General features: G+C 45.2%; 1 protein-coding gene across 5 annotated transcripts in view; it reads right to left on the reverse strand.

The window, feature by feature from the left end:
• Positions 1-19,942, reverse strand: part of CFAP58 (cilia and flagella associated protein 58) — a 450,792-nt gene that overhangs the window by 337,361 nt on the left and 93,489 nt on the right. For 2 of the 5 annotated variants that reach the window (XM_073354430.1, XM_073354432.1), the window contains exons 17-18: positions 18,562-18,695; positions 9,363-10,634 (exon numbers count right to left, since the gene is read on the reverse strand). In XM_073354430.1, coding sequence (XP_073210531.1) covers positions 10,514-10,634; positions 18,562-18,695 — 255 coding nt within the window. In that variant the 3' untranslated portion in view covers positions 9,363-10,513. Of the gene's footprint in view, positions 1-9,361; positions 10,635-18,561; positions 18,696-19,942 lie in introns of those variants that run through there. The other 3 variants (XR_012160075.1, XM_073354431.1, XM_073354433.1) reach the window with 2 other exon arrangements.

Genomic DNA, 19,942 nt, shown 5'->3' on the forward strand with positions numbered 1-19,942 from the left:
CAGTCATTTTCATCTGAGCAGCTCGAAGAACTTTCCAAGCATTAAATACAGCTTCCAGCACTGCTGTGTGGAGGCAGATCATGCCTGTTTTACTGAAGGGGAAACTGAGGCACACCCAGATGAAAAGCAAGCTGACAGCAGAGCTGGGGCTGGGACTTGGATCTCCTGACTCCCAATGCTCACCAAAGCCAGTTTTCTTTCCTAAGATCTGATATTGCTCTTTCATTTGTTACCCTATTGACATGGCTCCACCTATCAGTGCTCACCGTATCTGCACGGCCAAAGAAGGGGTAACATTTTCAAAAATGCCGGCGCAACTTAGGAGCCTACTTCATATTTTCCAAAGTGACTTCAACACCGATGAGCTCAGTCCCATTGAGACATAAATTCCCAGGTCGCTTTCGAAAATAGGAGACAGGGTCAAAAAACACCCGTGTGCTTCTGAAAATGTTACCATGGTCCCCATCCCGAAGACAGGAACTAATATCTAGCTTGCATAATGAGACAATGGCTTGAAACGCCAAGGTGAGAAAAAGACAGCTGAAGTTTATGTATCACATATGTTTTTGACATTAACAATGAAGATGACCCACCGGAAATGGCAAATTTGAACTAACATCCAGTGTACAGACACCATATTAGGAACAAATTTGGAACGCCATCTAATTAGATGTAAACACTATAGACCTGGTCGTCAGCTGATGTAAATTGGTACAGCTGTGCTGGACATAGATCCACGGACATCACCAGAGCGGTGCCCGTGTAGACCAGCTGAGGATCTAGCCCCATGCATATCTATTCGTAATGTGCATGCTGCATTGTCTAAAGATTGAAATACTCTACTTCAAAACAATGTACAACACTATCAGTAAACAGGTTGTTTTAACGAATTTAGGAGGTAATTTTTGGGCAGCGAAATGTTATGCTCTTGATACTGAGCCAGTTTCAGGCGTGGTACAAACGTGGATTTATCCAAGAGCTCCCAACTAAACAAATAAAGAAACGCAGCACCAATCCAGAAGGGTGGAATTAAATGCATTTCAAGTTTCTCTCTTTCCTCCACTGCACCGGAAACAGCAAGGGAGTTGGTCATTTTTGGAAGACTCATGCACTATCAGTTTAAATAAAAACTCCAATCATGAGATTTCCTAAGTTGTCAATAGGGAATACGTCCAGTTACTAACTCTGAAATATCAGGGGATGGGGAGGGAGGATGGAACAAACCAAATAGTGACAGGGAAACCATAACAGTTATTAATGCACCTTGCTGTGATATTCCAACAAGTCTTTCATCTAGGTGCACATGTATTGGAAAGAGTCTGAGAAAAGATTCAGTGTAACTTTTAAAAAATTGACATAGGCAACGCAGCTAAATCCTTCTAGTGTACTGAGGCCTGATCATTGGAGCTGATCAAAAAAAAAAAAAAAAGGTATCAAAACTTTATTTTGATAAAATGTTAATTTTTGCCAAAACAAAACATTTCAGGGTTTTTAAGTGTTTTTTTTTTTTTTTTGGGGCAAACAGCCAATATCTTCCGGGGCAGAGACAATCTCCCAAGCAATGGAATGTGCTATTTCCTTACTATTATTTGTATTACCCTAGCAACTACAGGCTGCAACCAAGATCACATCTTCATTGTGGTAGGCACTGTACAAATGCATAGGGTATGTCTACACCGCAATTGGTGGCGGTGCTTTGATCCAACTAGAGCAGCTAAAGTAGCAGTGAAGAGATGGCAGCATGGACCCTGACATGGGCTAGCAGTGCAGGGACGTCAGCAAGGTCCCAGACAGGCTTGCACAGCCCATGCGGAAGCCCATGGCTGCAGCACCTTTACTGCTATTTGTAGCTGCACTAGCTACACTAAAGCTAATGCAGGTTTGCCTACGCATGCTGCGATCACACCTCTGACTGTAGCATAGACAGAAACAATCCTTGTCCTGAAGAGTGTGCACTTGAAACAGACAAAACCAACAATGGAACTATTCTTATGCCCATATCACAGATAGCAAGAGGAGGCACAGGGAGATTATACTGACCGAGGTCACAGAGTCTGTTGCAAGAGCAGGACTTGAACTCAGAGTGGCTGAGATGAGCCAGGCCAGCATTCCCCCACAAAACCATCCTGCCTCGCAAAACTGCTTCCTGGATCAATGTAATACTGCACCGTGTTCTTTTTTCCCCCCAGGCATTAGCTAAACTGGCTTTATTTCACCCATTGTCCAGGCTGCAAAAAATGAAAGTTACAGGTTTGTTTTTTATATGAAACTAGATGGGATCACACACACAGTTTGGGGCACATGGTCAGGTTACTCAGGATCAAAAGGCAGGAGATTCTAACTGACCGGATCTGACCAGGTCAGTCAGTCACTGTCACAGAAGACCCTATCCTGTGACTAGTGGCACAGTTGACTTCCCTGGGAGTTGAAGTCACTCATTACCTTGCCAAAGACACTCAGCATAGTGTAGGAATGGGGCCCCAAATTGGGTGCACAGAAAACCTGCATACATGCCCTGGTTCAGCGAAGCACTTAGGCCAGATCCTCAAAGGTATTTAGGTGCCTAACTCTCATTGAAATCAATCGGAGTCAGGCACTTAATTACCTTTGAGGATCTGGACTGTAAACACTTGAATTGTCAATGGGACTACTCATGTGCTTAAAGTTAAGCACGTACTTAAGTGCTTTACAGGTCTGGGCCCTGGGTGATGATGCTGCCATGCCAACACAATCCGTTAGCTAGCCTGGGATCAGGAAAGTGGTTTGAGATTTTGCCTGGGCGCACGGTCTCTCATAAAAGACGCAGGTGAAAATCATGCTAGCTGACGGATGATCTGATTCCACACCTCCCAGCCTCAGTCTAGGAAGCTAGAGAGCCACTGGGGTAAGCAATCAACCGAATAGAGAATATGATAATGCAATGTTATCACTAGGGCTACATTTTGAAGCAAGAGAGTCTTTCACAAAGGTACATGTGTAAGAGTGTCCGATTTTTCATTTACTCACCCAGATCAGGATTTTGCAGCATGCCTAGTTTTGGGCATAGGGCCAGAGGCTGTTTTGGAAAAGGTGACCCAAAGGGACCAACAACTCCAAAGCTACAACAACAAAGGCTAAATCTTGTCTTCACAGTGCAGCAACTAGATTTGGCAGCACAGAAGAGAAGCTCTCTCTAGCAAAGACTCCGGCGCAGGAAAAGAGTTCAAGTGTGAAGCCCTGCAATCTGGAAAGAAAGACAACGCTGAACTGTTCCGTAAGTAACAGCCCACCTCCCCACCTGGAAAAAACAACACCACCATCATCCCCGGGAATCCTGTGTGGGGTCAATCATTACCCAATTAACTCCCAGTCAAGGAGCACATCTGCCCTGGCAACGTCCTTAGATCACTGGCATATAGCTCTTAACCCCCTGGAGGTGCCTATATTCTGACAAGAACTCAACATCTGACGCCCGCTACTCGACCAAATCATGCCAGGGTGAGCTAAGGACAGGATTTCAGCTCCATCTCTAAATGGGTCTGTTTCTGTGGCTGTAAGCATGTGATCATGCGTGGTGCAGAGAGCCTCTTGGGACATGACTCAGCCCCTTGAACACCATGGAAGTTACTGTTTGCCTAAGGATCATTGTTAGAAGCTCAGCACATTGCACGTGGGTCGGTTTCAAATATATGGTCAGTCTCTGTGACACCCTTCCTCATGCTAGATAGTACTTTACTGCACGAGTAGTCCTGCTGAAGCCAATGGGACTGCCCGGGGAATGAGATGCTACTGAGAGTGAGAAAAGAGAAGGAGGACTTGTGCCACCTTAGAGACTAACCCATTTATTTGAGCATAAGCCTTCGTGAGCTACAGCTCGCTTCATCAGATGCATTCAGTGGAAAATATAGTGGGGAGATTTATATACATAGAGAACATGAAACAATGGGTGTTACCATAGACACTGTAACAAGAGAATGATCACTTAAGGTGAGCTATTACTAGCAGGAGAGTGCCCCCCCCCCCCGACAACCTTTTGTAGTGATAATCAAGGTGGGCCATTTCCAGCAGTTGACAATAATGTGCACTACAAAAGGTTCCTCCCCACCCCCGCCCCCGCTATCCTGCTGGTAATAGCTCACCTTAAGTGATCACTCTCGTTACAGTGTGTATGGTAACACCCATTGTTTCATGTTCTCTATTTATATAAATCTCCCCACTGTATTTTCCACTGAATGCATCTGATGAAGTGAGCTGTAGCTCACAAAAGCTCATGCTCAAATAAATTGGTTAGTCTCTAAGGTGCCACAAGTCCTCCTTTTCTTTTTGCGAATACAGACTAACACGGCTGCTACTCTGAAACCTGAGAGTGAGAAAAGGCATTAAAATCTGACCCAGAGAGTCCAATACACCACTTCAGATTTGAATAGGAGGGGGCAAGTTTCTGCAGGTGTCCAGGGGCCACTTAGGCCCCTGAAAGTTCTTGGATTTACAGAGGATAAAATGTAAAAATCAGTCTATTTCAGGAGCATGTGTTGTGATTATTTCCTTTACTTCTAATAATTCATAATAATATAGGTTTACTACAACAAAATTACCAACACCACACCCCCTCAGCTGGGTTGTCAGTAGGATTTGAAGTGGGGACCATCAGAGCTAATACCACACATTTTTTATGGCTTGAGAGAAGGGAGCAGCTCCTCTAACAAGTAGCTTTAGTAGGTTTTTATTCTCTCCTGTGGAGCAGCTGCTAGAGGGGAACAGAAACATACTGAGCTAGACAGGAGCAAAGACACTGTGCTAAGTGGGTTAGCGTGTTAGTAGATTGAGAAGTGCCTCATTTAGCAACAACCCATGGGCCTAGCAATGGGAGGCCAGGTATATCCCATGGTCCCACTGACATCCATTCACTGTCTCTCCTGAGAATACTAAAGGGGGAGGTGCCGACATAGCTTCTCCCCCTCAAAGGTGCCGAGCCCTGTTGACCCATCCTCTCCCACTCTCCCCTCTCCAGGCCGAAGCACAAAGCTGCAGTCGTATACGTGCACCTGCATCTAGCTGACCCTGCATGGGAAGAAGAGGCTGGTTGCCGTGGAGGTGCGCCATGAGCTCGCCTTCCCTAGCTGTAGCAAGAATTGGGATAGATTTGTGCTTTGTGGGCCAAGATGATGAACCAGGAACCCCTGCGGATCCCAGCTGCCCAGCAGGGTGGGAGAGGCCTGCTTTCTCCAACCCCCAGACCTGCCACTCCAAGGACTTGGAAACAACTCCCACCCACCGCCGCACCCTACCTAAATGTTTCCTCTGGTGGCAACGTGCTCAGCACCTCCTGAGAGGTTCTAAGCAATCACAATTCCCATTGACTTCAAGGGGAGTTGAGGGTCCTCAGTCCTTCAAACAATCTGGACTCTAAACTGCTCCTAAATTGCATCCATCAAATGCACTTGCACATGCCAACAGTCAATTGCACCTGATTAAAATATGCAGCTATCTGTGCATATTTGACAGGCACAACTTAGGCACTGCTTTTTGAAGATAGGATCCTTAACCCCAGCTCCTGGGTCAAGCTTCTGTCTTACACTTGTTGGGTAACCCCTTATTCCACAAAGAGCCCTGTTGACTTGAATGGGACCATTCATAGAGGAAAGAGCTATTCGATGGAAAAGCTTCACCAACTCTCCTGATAGTTTTTGGAAACAAACTGAAAACATCCTCCCCTGGAAGGGGTGACCCATCAGCGACATCACCCACTGAGTAACTACTATTCATTTATTAAAGTCCCTAAATTCAAATTAACCTAATCTGGAGCCTCCGCTCTGAGAGGGTAAATGCTGAGCCTGATGGGCTTAGTGTGAGCCGGTGAATAGGGAACCAGGTTAGGAACCACAATTCCTGCCTGGTGTTCCAGGCTTTGCCACTGATTCATCCTCCTGTAACTTAAGATTTAAAATAAAACGTTCAAAGAGATCCTTTTCACCCTGCCACCTCTCTCCAAATTTGCTTGTGGCGTAGTTAATTCAGCCCTGGCGTAAGAGGGGGTGGAATACTGCTCAGTGATCTGAGAACTGGCATACTACACACCAGCTCGAAATTTGTATGGCTAAATTATAAAGCTCTGATAATAGTGTTTACAGTGCAAATGTTGACACACCTACCTGACAGCCAGTGTATCCAGAGGGAGGGTATATATGCTGTGATGCTTTGTTCAGTGTTAGCTCACAGTGATGTCTCATTCCTTCTTCCCCAGGCTGCTAACACCTTGGTTAGCTTTCCTGTAAACTACTGCAGCCTCTTCCTTGCTGGCCACACTGTGTCTCACCTCTCACTCTTCTAGGCCATTTAGAACATATTGCTAAAATCATATTCCTCTCCTGCTGATCCAGCCACAGCTTCCTCCACGCACACATCACACCTTCTTCAGTGATTCTTGGAAAAGCACCCATTCATGAGCACCCCCGTCCCTTCTTATTATGTGTTTGCAATACTGACCTCCCCACAGGTGGGTCCTGGTTGTGATCTGCCTTACACCAGTGAAACCCCATGGACTTCAGGGGAGTGGTTCCTGATTTACACTGGTAGGAGATGACAATAAGGCACGTTGTGTGTGCTGCTATCTATTATTCACACTCCAGTAGTGCCTACAGGTCCCATTTATGGATCGGGGCCGCCTGGTGCTAGGGACTCTGTACACGTGTAGCAAACAGATGGTCCCTCCCCCAGAGAGCTCACACTTCTGTGGCTGAATTTGTTATATCATGTGTGTTGTCTGAGCGAGGCCCTGCTCCTGCAATGTGATGCGGACAGACCCCTCTGCACCAATTGACCTCAGCTTAAAGGGTTAGGGCCTTAGATAGTAAGCTTCTTCAGGGAAGCTACCCTGTCTTTAAAGTAGTGTGTCTCCCCCTCCGGAGCTCTGAAATCAAACACTCAAAATATCACACCCACCATAAGAAAAGTTCCTTAGAATCCATGATAGACTTACCAGGAAGACTGCTATGGACCAAATCCAACACCTGTTGCAGTGAGTGGAAAGGCTCCCATTGACTTCAGTTGGCCTGGATCGAGCCCTACATCTCCATCTTTTCACGTGCTTTTACAGCAACCAAAAGGTGAAGTGTGCCTATTCCTTCTGGTTTACATCTCGCCCAGTGTTGGATTCAATTATCATTATTCAGCGACGGGACCTAAATGAGTACTTCAGAAATGCTGCCTGCCACGCAGGGCTAAGTGAACAAATGATGCTACCATTAAAGTTCTGTCGTTTCCTGCTGTGTAAGTCAAATCTTCAAGCATTAAAAGCGCCTCGGCACCACGCAGATTCACAGACAGTGACAATGATTTTCAAGTTCTCTGGCTTTTATATAGTCCTCGGGGGGTTTGTTCTCTTTCTGGTATGCCTGAGACAGTTTTAATGCCTGAATCTACATAAGGTTTCAGGACTCTCTGACGCTGTAAATTAGGCAGGCTGTAGTTGCTTAGTTCCTGGCAATGATAAAAGTTATTAGCAACAATTCTTAATTTTTCAAATTCCTGAGCAAGTTTAGTTCTCCTGAAAGTGGCAATGTAGCAGGGCGGGACTCACCCCTGCGGCACCTCCTGCTGGTCGTCCAGCGAATTAGCATTTCCAGGCTCCCGAGCACCCTCTGCAGGCCGGTGTCCTGCTTGCCGTTGGGCCCCGAGTCCCTCCCAGACTCCGGTGCTCCTTTCACGCCGGGGTGCTGCCCCCTGGCAGTATCCCCACAGATCTGGGTCTTCCCCCACCCCCTATCCCCACCTCGCCTCAGTCTTTGGCTACTGCCAGTCACCATCTAGCACCCGCTCCCTGGGGCGGACTGCAGTATAATTGCCACTCATCATCGGCAAGGAGGGTCTGGACCTGCTGTTTCTGCCTACCCTTGGGTTGCCCTCTGCAACCCCAGTACCCTTTTCCTAGGCCTTCATCAAGGCCTGCAGCCTGGAGGTTTCTCAGGCCGGAGCTCCCCAGCTCCTCTAGCCTTTCCCCAGCCCTGCTCCACTGATAGGTACCCTGCTCAGCTCCCAAGAGTCAGGCCCCTCTCTCTCAACATCTAGAGAGAGACTGTCCTCCTGGCCCACTGCCCTCTTATAAAGGCTATCTGGGCCCTGATTGGGGCTTGGCCACAGCTGTGGCTGTTTCCCCAATCAACTGAGGCTTGCTGCTTTCCCTAGCAGCAGCCCTCTTGCAGCCTCAGCCCTCTCCCAGGGCTGATTTCAAGCCCTTCAGGGCAGGAGTGGGTGACCAGCCCACTACAGGTAAGTTAATGCAATTGAGCTGGGACAGGGCTAGTGGCCAATGTATTCAAACTTTGGCTGCCTAACATTAGTCTCCTAGCATTTTATTGCCATGTGCTGCACTTGGCAAGTGGGGTCATACTCATTAATCATCCCTTCGGACTGGGAAGCATACTTGCGGTCACAAATCCTAGTACTTTGCATTCCTATAGTGCTCTTCATCTAAGTAGCTTAAAGCACTTTTCAAACAAGAATGAATTAATCCACATAACTCTCCACTCAAGTATTATTATACCCATTTTACAGATAGGTAAACTGAGACAGTGAGCTATTTAAGGTCAGATTCTGCCTCCCCTACTCAACACTGAATAGTACCTTATTCCATTCATAGTCCCATTTATTTTGACACTAGATACTAAACAGTGCAGGTAATGGTGGCAGAATCTGTTTGATTGGGACTTGTCCATGGTCACATAAGCAGAAAGAGGGAGAGCAGGGAATCATCCTGGTGCCTACTCCCCACCCCAGCCTTAACCATTAGATTACGCTCACTTTCCTAGATCCTGATCTGAATTAATGGAAAGACATCCATTGACTTGAATGAACTTTGAATTTGGCCCCTATACAGTACAGTTAAGATATGGAGTAATAAACAAATGACTTATCCGTAATGGGCTGGGCTTCTGAGGCTCTCTGAGCCCTATTCTGCCATTGTTACTCATGTGGAGTAATGCTTTACTCTGGGAGTAGTTTAATTTATTTCAGTATGACTGCTCCCAAAGTACATTACTACTCAGTACATTACTCAAAGTATATTTCTACTACTGAGTAAACGGGGAAAAATCTGGCCTTATAGAAACACTGGAAATTCAGCTCCTTTCTAAAGAATGGCCTAGACCCTATTTGGGACGTCTTCATACTAATATATCCAGGTCAGCCATCTTGACTTTACTGTGATTGGATTATTGTGGTTGTACTGAAATGTCATAAACACACACCAGACAAGAGTCAGACAATAAGACTCCTCTAAAATGATACTGTGGCGTAAATATACTTGACAGAGAGAAAAAAAATACAATAGATCTGATGACTCAGTGTTCTGGCCTCTGATGTAACAGCAAAGTAGATCCCTGTTGTATTTAACTTGAGTCTCCTGAATTAAACACTTCCATTAAAAGTTTCCCACAGTAGCTTTAATATTTAATTATGTGTTCCACCAAAGCAAAGATCAAAATCTCTGCAAAGGGGTTTTTTTTTATTAAATATTTATCAGCATATCTCTTTGGACTAGTTTTTCATCCCCTGAGCCAGGAGAGAGCATTCCATATAGAAAGCAGTTTCAAAACATTTTATTTTACAGCTTGAGAGTTTTCTATACTTCAGCACCTCTTGCAGTGATTTTGTCATATCACTTGGTAATCAATGGTAATTAAATCTCTTTTGGCCAAAAAGGTTGGAGGGCTCACACTGTGTTGCAAAAACAATTTTTTAAAGTTACAAAAATGTTCCAGGATCTTTCTCCTAATAGAAATTAAAGTGCAAAGTTTGCCATGTTTTGAGTTCAGATTTACAAGAAACAATTTATAGAGGATGGCAGGTTCCAGACAGAGTATATAGACTGCCTATTTAAACAGACATAATTATGTCACTTAGTATCCACATCCAGTATGCAGAATTGCATCCCAATTGTACAGTGGGTAGGTCCACTGTGGCCAAAAACTCCCTTGATCTTAATAATGGCTGTAGCAAATACTGAATAAACCAAATGATATTTCTCCCCCACAAAGAATTTTCTCACGTGAACATCTGAGCAAAGAGTTGTCAATTCGGCGTTTGCTTAAAATAGGACATGGAGTTTCTCGTTATTCCTTTTTCCTTGTTTTCTGTTTTTCTCCTTCCTTTTAGTAGATTTAAATTGATGGATAAACGGAATATGTGCTTGGGATGGAGGTAGATAGAGGGTATATAGTTGTGCACATTTAAGTGTTTTGGGTGTTACAATTCTAAATAAAAAGTCACAGTAACAAGGAAGAAATATCAGCATATGTCCCAGCTGTGCAGCTCCATGGACATGTATGTGGTAATGCTGGTGCCATCAAGAGCAGAATTTAGCCTATTGTGTGTAAATTACAGCACTGCCCACTCTAGAATAAGCTTCTTTTATGAAAACAATGCAGTGATACCAAAGAGAACATTTGATATGAGTTAATCTAAAACCATTCTCTGAAACACCCAAGAACTAATTTAGTTCAGCAGGAAAAGTGGGACATGATGAGATGACTCCAGTTTAGGCCATAACCTTGGGCGGCTGCTTGGTGAGAGCAAAGCCTCCCCCAGTGAAACGAGGAACATCCATTCTCTGCATTGGAAACTCCTGCTCCATGTTAGCCAACACTCGCTCCTTATCCCTTTAAAGGAAACAAAGAGGAGAAAGGAAAGAAATGTTTTTCACTTTAACTATGCAACAGTGTTTTCAAACAAAGCAAGTCCTGTGTCCTCCAAAGTTTCTGTGATGCAACCACTCTACCAAGAGATCATTAAAAATATGTTGATTAAAGCCTGTTAGGCTAAACAGCCAAGACTAGGTGTCTGTTTGGATCTAATTAAGCGACTACCGATGATTTTCAGAATTATTAAAAATTAGAACTAAATGAGTTCTAATGTTAGCCGCCCGAAGTTGGTCAGAGCATCTCATTAGAACTAGAATAAGCGTGAGCTTTGTGACTTTGGGTTTCTAATCATCGCCCCATTCTACCAAGTCCTCATTTGTTTTCAAACAAATAGCTAGATTCATCAAAGGCACGATGGAGAGATATTTTTCCTTTGTTGAATTTTAATGAATAAATACTGTTATCTGTCTTCAAATTTTAACAAAGTTCCAGTTATAATTATCCAGCCTGTTATATTTGCAGAAAACCAACACTATATCTGTGGGGTACCTATAGCCTCAGGAACTTCCTCCATCTGAGGATCCAAAGCTTGAATGTGGTGGCCTTAAGAGAATGGAGCAATGTTTAGATGTTCACTCTTTAATAGGTCCGGGGGTGGGTGGTATCCAGAGTAGAATAAATATAAAACTTTCAGTTTTCTGAGATACACCTCAAGACTTCAGAGACAGGTGTCAGAAATCATAGAATCATAGAACCATAGGGTTAGAAGGGACTGAAAGGGTCATCTAGTCTAATCCCCTGCCAAGATGCAGGATTTCTTGTGTCTAAACCATTCAAGAAAGATGGTTCCAGCCTCCTTTAGAAAACCTCCAGTGAAGGAGCTTCCACAGCCTCCATAGGCAGTCTGTTCCATTGTCCTACTGTTCTTACAGTTAGGAAGTTTTTCCTGAGATTTAATCTATATCTGCTGTTCTGCAGTTTGAACCCATTGCCTCTTGTCCTGGCCTCTGTGGCAAGAGAGAACAACTTTTCTCCATCTTTTTTTGGCAGCCTTCAAGTATCTGAAGACCGTTATCATACCCCCCTTAATCTCCTCTTTTCCAAACTAAACATACGTAGTTCCTTCAGCCTTTGCTCACATGGCTTGCTTTCCATCCCTTTGACCATCTTTGTCACTCACCTCTGGATCCTTTCCAGTTGCTGCACATCCTTTCTATACATTGGTGACCAAAACTGGACACAGTTCTCCAGCTGAGGCCTACCCAGCGCCGAGTAGAGCGGTACTATTGCATCACATGACTTGCATCCTATGCCTCAGTTAATGCAACCTAAAACTGCATTTGCTTCTTTTGCAACAGCATCGCATTGCTGACTCAGGTTGAAGCTGTGATCCACCACAACTCCCAGAGCCTTCTCAGCAGTGCTGCTGCCAAGCCAGTTTCCCCCCATTCTGTATTTGTGCTTTTGGTTTTTCTTCCATAAGTGTAGCATCTTACATCTGTCTTTGTTACATTTCATGTTGTTGTCCATAGCCCCGTTCCCCAAATTGTCAAGATCCCTCTGAATTTTTGTCTTCTGCAAACTTGATCAGTATGCTCTTCTACACTTATAGCCAGGTCATTCATAAAGATGTTAAACAACACTGGACCCAGAACAGATCCCTGTGGAACCCCACTTGAGACCTCCCTCCAATCTGACATCACTCCATTAATCTTTTCTAATATTTAAAATAAATGAAGCAGGATTTTACAAAGTCCTAGTTTACTATAATAACAGTGGAGCTCTAAGAACTTTACAAAAGAGGTCAGGATACCCTCATTTTACAGATGGGGAACCTAAGGCACAGAAAGGGGAAGTGACTTGGTCAAGGATAACCAACATGTTAATGGCACAACTGGGAATAGATTCCAGGCTTCCTAAGTCACAGTCCAATCTGTCTACTAGGCCATATTGACTGGCCCTAGCTTAGTTAAGATTAAATAAACAGTTATTGTAAAGGAACACAATTTCCTTGTATTTTTTGTCATTTTGCTTTAACAGCTAATCTTTGGCCTTTGCTGATTCCTGCCCAATCTCCTTGGCCCCTGGATTGATCTCCCAGTGAAAAAAATGGCTTCCTATAGTTAGCATTTCTCCCTTGGCCCCCCAATATTACTATCTGAAAAAAGAAAAATCCAAGAGAAACCTCATACGGAGGCCAGGGATGTTTTCTTGTTCCACATGTCATTTGTGTGGAAGCATGGGATTAAGCACAGGTTGGGTTAGGTTAGGGGAGGGCAAACTTTTTGGCACGAAGGCCACATCTGGGCATGAAAATTGTATGGCGGGCCATGAATGCTTACGAAATTGGGGGTTGGAGTGTGGAAGGGGATGAGGGCTCCAGGTGGGGGTGCAGACTCTGGGTGGAGCCAGAAATGAGTTCAGGGTGCAGGAGGGGGCTCCAGGTTGGGACATGGGGTTGGGGTGTGAGGAGGTGGGTGAGGGCTCTGGCTGGGGGTGCAGGCTCTGGGGTGGGGCTGAATATGAGGGGCTGGGGCAAGGGAGGGTGCTCCGGGTTGGGACTGAGGAGTTCAGAGGGCAGGAGGGGGATCATGGCTGGGGCAGGGGGTTGGGGTGTGGGAGGAGGTCAGGATTGCAGACTCCAGGCGGCGCTTACCTCAAGCAGCTCCTGGAAGCAGCGGCATGTCCCCTCTCCCGCTCCTATGTGGAGGAGTGGCTCTGCGCGCTGCCCCGTCTGCAGGAACCGTCCCTGCAGCTCCCATTGGCCTCAGTTCCTAGCAAATGGGAGCTGTGGGAGTGGCGCTTGGGGCAGGGGCAGCGTGTGGAGCCCCCTGGCTGCCCCTACATGTAGGAGCCGGAGGGGGGACATAGCGCTGTTTCCAGGAGCTGCGCGGAGCCACGGCACGCGCAGAGCGGGGCAAGCCCCCGACCCTGCTCCCTGACTGGAGCGCCAGAGCGGGGCAAGCCCCGGACCCCACACCCCAGCGGGAGCTTGAGGGCCAGATTAAAATGTCTGAAGGGCCGGATGCAGCTCCCAAGCCATAGTTTGCCCACCCCTGGGTTAGATGCACACAAATAAACCAAACCACTTGTAAATATTTTTAACAAAGTCAACATAGTGCTGAGGGAAAGTGCCAGGCTGACAGCCCTGGGGCCTGAGGTGCCCCATCTTGACAGGTATTGCCACCCGCAGTGTACTTCAATCCAAAGGCTGGAGCGAGAAGGTTGGCCCAGCTCCATGTCCTTTCAAACTGTGGGTGCCCACTGAGGCTGTCAGCAAGGGTGCCAACTGCAGTGTTGCTGATTCTTGTGCACCAGGTACTGTTTCACACAGCATCATTGTTCAAGCTGTCAGGTGGTAATGACTTTCTGGTTACTGCCTGTAGTCAATGCAGCTACTCACACAGGAAAGGGCTAATGGATCAGGTCTCTGATCTGGATTCAAGCAGGCGACCTAGAAGCGACTAAAGGCTCCGTATCCCATGACCAATCCTCTGAGATCAAACCAATACCATGGTGTTGGAGGGAACCAGGAGAGGTAATGGAGAAGAAAAGCAACAAGTAGTGGTAGGGGAGAAAAGGGAGGAAGAAAGGATGTCAGAGGGAGCTGGGGATGCTGTCAGGGAGGGCCAGGGATCAGAAAAAGAGGACTAAACGTTTACAGTCCCAAACACAAGATTTCCTGCTTGAAGTCAAATCCAAAGCGAAGGTCCCATGCAAGTCCACCAATCATTACAGCCAGGGAAAGCCGCATCACTTCAATAACCAAGACTTTAAATCACAAAGAGGGCAGTACCGTGCAAATCAATAAAGGCCTTTAGATTACACCTTTCTGCAGTGCTATCTAGGAGCATTAACTCAGCTGCATACCAGCATAGTCAGTAATGTTGCCAATGCTGTTGCACCAGCGGGATTCTCTTTTTATCAGCAAAGGCAGCCACAACAGCCATTTGCCGCTATTACAATGATCAAGTCAAAAAAAGTTTAATTTTGGGTTGAACTGAACATGAAATGTCAACAAAATGTAAGCTGGGTCAAATGAAGGAGAAGGAGCAGTGGTGGCTAGGGCACTCCCCTAGTTTGTGGAAGCCCCAAATTCAATTCCCACTGTTCTGGAGAAGGAATTTGGACTTGGGTTTTGCAGGTCACCCTAACCACTGAGTTATGGGCTGTCTCAATCTCTTCTTTTGAAGCTTTCCTACTTTTCATAAATAAACCATTGGAACAGGGATCAACAGCAAACAGTTTCAATCAACCTGAAACTGCATTTTGTTTTTGGCAAATAAACTATTCACCAAAAGAATTTTGCTCAGCTCTAGCGACCTTCCAGAGGAGGAGTGTGAGTCAGGGCTGGGAGCCAAAACAATGTTGTCAACCTCTGAAACAGGTGTGGGGCAACATAAATCACTGAGGTCCTGGACAAGTCTCAGCATTGGCACTTGGATGGATTCCCAGAACACACATAGGGTGTGGCTAGCAGGGAACAAACACCCATGCTCAAAGGATTGGCCTTGTGCCTGGCCCCTGCAGGTGGCTGCCAGGGAGAGATGGCCTGCTAAATTCAGCTACTGAGTTTAATCCTTAACTTTTAAACAAAATGATGGGACTGCAGGGCTGGCTCCAGCCTTTTTGCCACCCCAAGAGGCGAAAAAAAAGAAAGGGGAAAAAAACTGATTGAGCTGCCGCCAAAGTGGAAGGGAGGGAATGATGGGCCCGCCGCCGAATTGCTGCCAAAGACCCGGACGTGCTGCCCCAACAACTGACGGAGTGCCGCCTCTTTCTATTGGCCGCCCCAGGCACCTGCTCCCTTCGCTGGTGTCTGGAGCCAGCCCTGTTGGACTGGCATAAACTGACCAATGACGGGAACCTCTTTATCACTGTTTGTGACTGACAGCTGCAAACATAACCATCCCAGGCAAGGTAAAAGAAGTCAGGTCCTGAGTAATGTGATTCTCAATACAATTATAACAGGACATCAATTCTAGCTACAGACATACAGCAAAACAGGAGCGTATTTCTTTTCTTCTCATGCACAAAAGCTAATATGAAACCAAGGTCCAAACTGTAAACATTAAAAGTGTTTTCAAGAGGACACTTAACTGTTGGAAATGGATTGTTAGACATTATGGGAGCCTCATGTATTGATCCTAAAACTCCAGGAAGGCCATTAGCAGTGAACAATTGTTGATAATTCCAACATCGAGGCAGCTTTATACAATTTGCAGATGGACAAAGGTCACTTGTTATCACTGACTATTTTGCTAGTTCCACCATCAGTACTGTTTGCTCTCTAAAATACAGTTAAGGCAAAGACAAATGCAGGTAGCTTTGAATCACAGTCAACAAAAATGGAAAAATGGAGTTTGGAGTGTCTGAGGGGGCAGGCTGGGGGAGAAGATGGGTGGAAGGAAAACTGGCTCATGCAAAAAAACATTACTGGAAATCAAACCATCCAACTGCAAAATTACATCATCCCCTAGAAACCTCTCCTTGGGGAAAATATCTACATTTCCAAACATGACTAGTGATTCTGGGTTCAACTTGAGGCACCATAATGGGGCCTGATTTTTCAGACTGTGTCAAGCACCCACCACCTGAAAATTAGGCCCCTTTAAGGCATCACAAGTGGAACACCCAAAAAACACTGGTCACTTCTGAAAATTGAGAGCAGCTGGTTTGAATGCTCAACTGTGCTCTGTGACTATAGAGGGAAATTACCTACCATCAAACTAAAACATTCAGCATTGGCTAAAACACTAGTGACTAACTAGATACAAAAAGATTCAGACACAGCCTGAGGTAGAAAGGGGTGAGAAGTCTAGCAAAGAAAGACTGTAGGTGCAGCTGAGGAGAAGAAAGAAGTGCTTGGGCATTGCTCCTCCCGTCTAAAGCTGTGGGTAATGAATTTCTGCAGCCACAAGGGAGCACTCATGCAGCCCCAATGAGCGTGGTTTTTCTCCAAGACTCTGCGGCATCAGGGATACATGATCCCAACATTAGGAATATGCATTCAGAAGAAGAACTACCTCCCCCATCAGGGTGCTGTGCAGTTTGAATATTTGTAAAATCCCTTGAGATCCACAGTCCAGTCAGTGCTTGAGAAGCCTTCAGTAGATGCACCTGAGCTGCCCAGTTACCACCCTGAATCCAAACTCCTATTTCTGAGTGAGATAATAGAGAAAGTGGCAAAGGGTCTCCTCCAACCGTATCTGATCAGCACCAATACCGGGACCAACCTAAGTTGATGTCAGACAGAGACGCTGTTGCTGCAAAATAGTCTCCTGACCATGGGCCAGGGCAGCTGGCTGAAGCTCAACCCAGCCATGACCAAAGTGATGTTGGTAAGTGAGGGGATACACTTAGAAGAAGTGGCACACACTACTACATCATCCTCAACTAAGTATGTCCTCGCATCAATGATAAGGATAGTTTACAGTCTCATGGCCCTTAGCAATAATGGCAATGAATGCTTCTTCTCATCTATAGCAGGCCAGGAGATCCACCCCATGCTGGTGGACGCAGATATGGGCACACTGATCCAATAAATGGTAAAATAAGCTCTGACCAGCATTTTTATGCCGACCATCTGCATAAACAGAGGAAGTGACAACTAAGTTACAACTAAGTTACAATTTCATAGAAGGCATGAAAGATAAAAATGTATAAAAACTTGGGCAGGAAGGAGGACACACAGGTGCCAGTGTGTAATTGGTTAAATTTTTTGTTATCTAGGAGTGTGGGACATTGTGATAAGTTTGAAGGAGGTAGCTCATTTTACCTATATAATGTAAATGAAAAACAATGCTCTTTGGGAACCATTTCCGGACCACAATTCAACATCAAGCTGCTGGAACTCTGACCCCCTGCACGACCGTGACATGCAGAGGCATCGCCGGGAACCCTCAGATGAGTGGATCCTGACTGGCCAACAGGAGAAATTTGTCTGTATATTGGGAGTAGTGAGCATAAGAGATTTGTTTGTTACACGTATTCTGTGTGTGTTGCTAATAAATAGATGTTTAAAGCACAGCTGTGTAAGACTCTTTCACTGGGAAAAGATAACACAGACCCGTAGAGCCTGGAGCCCCGTGGGAAATGGCAGGTACTTAAATTGGCCAGGTTTCTCCTGGAGCCCCATGGGAAAGAGTAGGTGCCTTACACCCTGAGCCCTCGGTCAGGAAAATGTGGTGGTGCCTAAATTGACCAGGTCATGCCTTGAGCCTTCGGTAGGGTATAGGTGGGGTGCCCTATATTGTGCGGGTAACATAGGAATGAATACAACAGCCTTAAAAATAGCTCCAGCTGGTGTAACATGCTGCATCGCATCTGCTAAGAGATTCAGACCAAAGTAAACATATCACCCCAGTGCTCCAATCAATGCAGTTTTCTCCCTTCCCAATATCAGATCAAATTCACAGTCCTTGCACTGATCTCCAGGTACCTCAATAGGATGGCCCTAGGCTCTCTCAGAAGTCACCACAATTATGACAGGTGATCTTTGTGAACCATGGAATTGTTCAGTTGTGTTCGTGGGGGAACAGTGCTTTCTTAGTGCCCAACCTGTGATGATGAATCCCATCCTAATGCAATAGCATTCACACAATAACATACAACCCTGAAGCAGCAAATATACTGTAAGTGTTGCCAAAAAAAGGAGACTAGAGAATGGAAGAACAGGATGGAGAAAGGAGGAGGAAGATGGAAGACATACGAGAAGATGGGAGAAAAGAAAGGGAGGAAGAGGAACATGAGAAAGAAAAACATTTAAAGATTTTTTTTAAAAATGTCTAGACCTGCTCAAGGAGAAGAGGGAAGAACTCTGAGAGCACCCAAACTTTTCTGCATTTATATCTTTGTAGGCACTCAGATGCAACTGAGGTGGACCATGCCTAAGGTTGAGGGTTAGCTGGAGAGACGGATCAAGAGAATTAACATTATTCCTTACTTGGTCTGCTGTTCCTTGCGTTTCTGGGTTAGGTATTTCTTCTTCACATTCAGAAGCTCATTGCCCAGTCTCTCTATTTCATACTTGTACTCTTGACTCTGTGATTCATACATGTTCAGTTCTGAAGACAAAACCTAACCAACCAAAAGCAAAAAATAAGCTTCACAGCTTCACAGGTTACATCTTTCACACACTCCCTTCTCCCCTATCAGATAAAATCTCAGAGTTAAAGCTACACTGCGTATTTCACCAAGCAGCTTTTGAGAGACATTAACAACATTTACTGTAGTCCTCCACCTTCCTGGACCCAAATGTGAGCCAAAGACCCAAAACAAGGAGCACAGACAAATAATGAAGCAGGGAATTTTAAAATGGCATAGGATCCATCTCTTTACCACAAGTTATATTTTCCTAGCATTTCAGTGTCTTGATTATTAATTTCTGATGTATATAATTTTCAGCAGTGAAAGTAAGGTAAAGGCATATTTGTGGGGGTTAGAGAAAACTGTGGCTCTTAAAATGAAAGTTGTCCAGTTTAATGAGGGAGAGCTGAGAGATATAATGTGAGCCGGACATTTCAAAATGCTTGCAGTTAGAGTTGTGCTTTCTATCTTTACTAATCAGGAGAGAGCTGGCTGGGGTCTAGACTTCCAGGGAGTAGAGCAAATGTTACTCTGGAATCTTTCGGCCATCTGCCTATACCATTACGTCATTAATGTTTCTAACTGAAGGACGATTTTAGACATAGTTGAAAAGCCATCCTCTTCTACTAGCATTAATGTACCTTCTGTTGAGCACCCTTTCAAGACACTCATAAATACCTATTTCATGCAGACTTTACAAGACCTGCCTCATCAGAAGCGAACAGGAACTTTAATATTGCATTTTTGTTCAAGAGGACCCACTGTATTATAGAATATAATTAACTCCACATAAGCAATATGGCATCATGCGATACAATTATTGGCATGATCCCAATCCCATTTAAATCAATTAATTTGGAAATAGGGTCATACCAAAAGCACTTTCCTGCTGCAGAAAGAAGAATATTGAGACTAGTCAAAGTTTGGAGCCCTGGCGATGTTCCAGTTAGGAAGAGAAATTGGTGAGAGTCAGGTATTTTCTATGATGCAACATTGTTTATTTACAAGGAACACATAAAGTCCTGCTTCTCCAAATGCAGGAGGAACCAAGAACAATAGGAGCAGTTTCTTAGTTTATAACTAAGGCTACAATTTAGTCATGGAGGTCACAGCAGTCACGGATTCCGTGACTTTACCGGACCTTTGTGACTTCTTCCACCTTCAGCTGACAACAGCTGAAGCGGGAGCTTGAGGCAGGACTGTGCGCCCTTGCCCTGCTGCAACAGCTTGCAACTGCA

The sequence above is a fragment of the Lepidochelys kempii genome, chromosome 7 (assembly GCF_965140265.1).
Source record: "Lepidochelys kempii isolate rLepKem1 chromosome 7, rLepKem1.hap2, whole genome shotgun sequence".
NCBI classification, from domain to species: domain Eukaryota; kingdom Metazoa; phylum Chordata; order Testudines; family Cheloniidae; genus Lepidochelys; species Lepidochelys kempii.